Source organism: Antrostomus carolinensis, unplaced genomic scaffold, assembly GCF_000700745.2.
Source record: "Antrostomus carolinensis isolate BGI_N321 unplaced genomic scaffold, ASM70074v2 scaffold28071, whole genome shotgun sequence".
Classification (NCBI taxonomy): domain Eukaryota; kingdom Metazoa; phylum Chordata; class Aves; order Caprimulgiformes; family Caprimulgidae; genus Antrostomus; species Antrostomus carolinensis.
The window spans coordinates 47210-50280 of NW_010295285.1; the positions used below are offsets into that span (position 1 = coordinate 47210).

At 35.2% G+C, this 3071-nt stretch overlaps 1 protein-coding gene across 1 annotated transcript in view; it reads left to right on the forward strand.

Moving 5' to 3' along the window:
* Positions 1-2798, forward strand: part of EXOC6 (exocyst complex component 6) — a gene marked incomplete at its 3' end in the record, with an annotated part of 32983 nt that extends 30185 nt beyond the window's left edge. Inside the window, exon 17 of the mRNA XM_010177944.2 lies at positions 2619-2798. Coding sequence (XP_010176246.1) covers positions 2619-2798 — 180 coding nt within the window. The remainder of the gene's footprint in view (positions 1-2618) is intronic.
* Positions 2799-3071: the final 273 nt, after the last annotated feature.

Below are 3071 nucleotides of genomic sequence, written 5' to 3' on the forward strand. Positions count from 1 at the left end.
TGGAGAACTTGTTAGCATAATGTTCTCCACTTAGAGTAGAAAATTATTTTCTTGTTAATCTCTCTTTTTTCTCCTCTCTATTTTAATGAAAAACCGCTTGCAGTTCCCCAACTGGGCCCTCACAGGGTTTGGTATGTTCTACTGTTATTAAATTCATCTCCTGGTGGCAAATCATGTCACCTCCATTCTTTCTGAGTGGTCAAAAAGCTGCTTTTATTAGCAGCATTGATCACATTTACATTCCATGAGAGGATCTTATACATCTAGACTGTATTTTTTTAATAGAAGCCATTAGACCTATTTTATGGCTACTATTTTAGAGGCCTGTTTTTCTAGTTTTATTTTTGTATATAAGATCTCATTTTAAGATGTCCTTCAGACTCTCCAAGCATTGTTTCACGTGGGTGAAAATGGAAAAAAAAAACCAAAACAAAACTTGTTTCATTTTATGATATTAAAAAGTTGTGTAGCTTTCAATATTTTTAGCTCTGTTTTCCAGCTTTGGATGACTATTGTTCTCCTTTGTTTAAATCAGCAGTCACACTAAGCATAAATAGTTGTATTTGCAGATCTAGCTGATAGAAGTTTTTGAGCCCAGGGTCTCAGCATTAAGCTGCATAGTGCCTGTTAGAGAGTTAGATACAGAGCATCCGATCCTGTGCAGGGTTTCAGGATATCGTCTGAGAGAAAAGCCGTTTAACAAAACCACATCATTTTTCCTTTTCACTTTTATAATGGGGGAAAATCTGGTAAGTTTTTCGAAAGAATCTGTCACCATGTTAAAAGAAGAGGTGAAGTTAATTCACCTGCCTCTAGGAGTCATCCTAAATCTGAATACTGCTAACTCACTCTTTCTTGACTTGTCCATGGAATTCACAATGCTGCTTCTCAGGAGGGGTTCAAACTCTAACTTCTGGGTTTAAAATCCAGTTGCTGAGCTGTTCACAGTTATCTCAGGGACAAAAAAACCCCACTCCTTGCGTAAATTACTGGCTGCACGCTGCTCCAGTTGTAACCCAATAACCAAAGCAAAATAAAAGGTAGCCAAAAGCTGACTTCCAGAAACAAAAACTGAAGGACTAGTCTTGCCATTGCCAATAAATCATCTTATCTGGTAAAGATGATACAGCCACTCCAGAAATGACTTAGTTTTTAAACAAAAAACCACAATCGAACAAAAAACCCAATCAATCGCACTAAACCTAAGCAGATATATTTTTAAGTCCTGTCATTGTAGATTGTTGAAACTGAGGTCTCATTGTCAATTAGAAACTTTAAATATAGACTTGACCTTAATTGAGGCTTTTATAGTCATAGCCATCTACAAAATTATGGTTGTCAGCATCTTCCTTTATTTGATGTGTTAAGAGGTTGCCAGATTCTTATGTGTTGGGCTGGGAGAGGTGTTCGGTGAAGACTTTTTACAAGTTCATTTGCCAGTAAAAACACTATTTTTAGGGAATTGTACTTTAATATCTCTATGTGGCAGGGCCTTATCTCACTCACTTCCTCCTGAAGTGCCCCATGGCCTGGCAGAAGACTGAATTTGGCATCACACTCAATGTGATGCCACTTTTAAGCTCAGATCACATTTTTTCTTTTTCTTTTTGCCTTTCCTATTTACATCTTCCTGAAGTGTCATGGTTTTGGAGTGCCTTCTCTCAGAGGAAACTAGCGATGGGAAGTCCGTCCACTTTTGTGTTCTTCCAATATATCCTGCCTGTTTTTACTCTCTAAAAACCTTCAGCAATTGACCTGTTCACTTTAAATTAAATGTCTTACTTAAATTACTTCTCAAGGTCAGTGAAGAAAGTTTCATGTTGAGCCCAAGTTAAAACATAGAATTTATCGAGTCTCTTTAAAGTCCAAGCTGGCAAAAGCATACCTTCCCAGCAATATACACCTTATCAAGCATCTGTGCATAGATCCCATTGCACCTATGAGGTCGTCTCCTAAACAAATAAGGCGGATAGATAGCGTCGGAAACTCACTCAGTAGTAAATGTCAGAATTTACCTCTTTACTGTTCTGAAAAGTAGAATCTGGGTGGTGGCAGAACAAAAAGTAAGGGTGGGAGGAGGTAAGGGAGTGCTCTGAATCATGGTGTGTAGTGATCAGAATATGTAAAGGAGGATGAAAAATGATGAGTATTCATCAGATGTGCAGCTTTAAGACATTAATTACATAAAAAACATGCTTGCTGAACCTTCAGCCATAATAGATAAAATAATTAGGTTCTTTGTTGTTTTCTTTGTAAAAGAGGGCAAATGAACTTTGTGTCAGGGTTGATAAATTTGTAAGGCTGAGATAAAGGTAATTGTTGTGAAGAGATTAAAGTAATTGCTTTGTTCCCAAATTCAACTCTCATTTGTCTCCGAGAATTTAGATTATTCTGTAGGCATATTCTGTTATAAACACTTTTATAGTGTATGTTATGGGAGTATTTTAAAACCCACAGCCTCAAACTTTCTTTAAGATAGAAGTTAAAATATTGATTTAAATAAAATATTTTTTGAATCTAAGAAAAACATAAGACTTCCATTTCATTGATGAATATAATTTTATCTGCATTCTAATAATATTTTAGAATTCTGACAATTGCACATGATTTTCTTCTAGGATGCAAGGCATGCTGCAGAAGGAGAAATATATACAAAACTTAACCAAAAAATAGATGAATTTATTCAGATTGCTGACTATGATTGGACAATGTCTGAATCAGATGGAAGAGCCAGTGGATACTTAATGGACCTTATTAACTTTTTAAGAAGCACATTTCAAGTTTTTACTCATTTACCTGTAAGTTTTCAAAATTCAGTTTAATTCCAAACGATTGGAGCATTATTGTATTTTGAAATACTAAGATTTGGAAGGTAGATGTGATTTTTGAATTGTGTACATGCTGGCAGATGTATTTTTAATTTTTTTTTCCTACAAATATACTTTCAGATGTATTTCAGTATGTTCGTCATGCATACCCATGGTAATACTTAGAAAATACTTTCAAATACTTCAGTAATATTGTTAACAACAGCTAGTTTACAAATTGTGTAAGAACTCATGCAGTTTTAT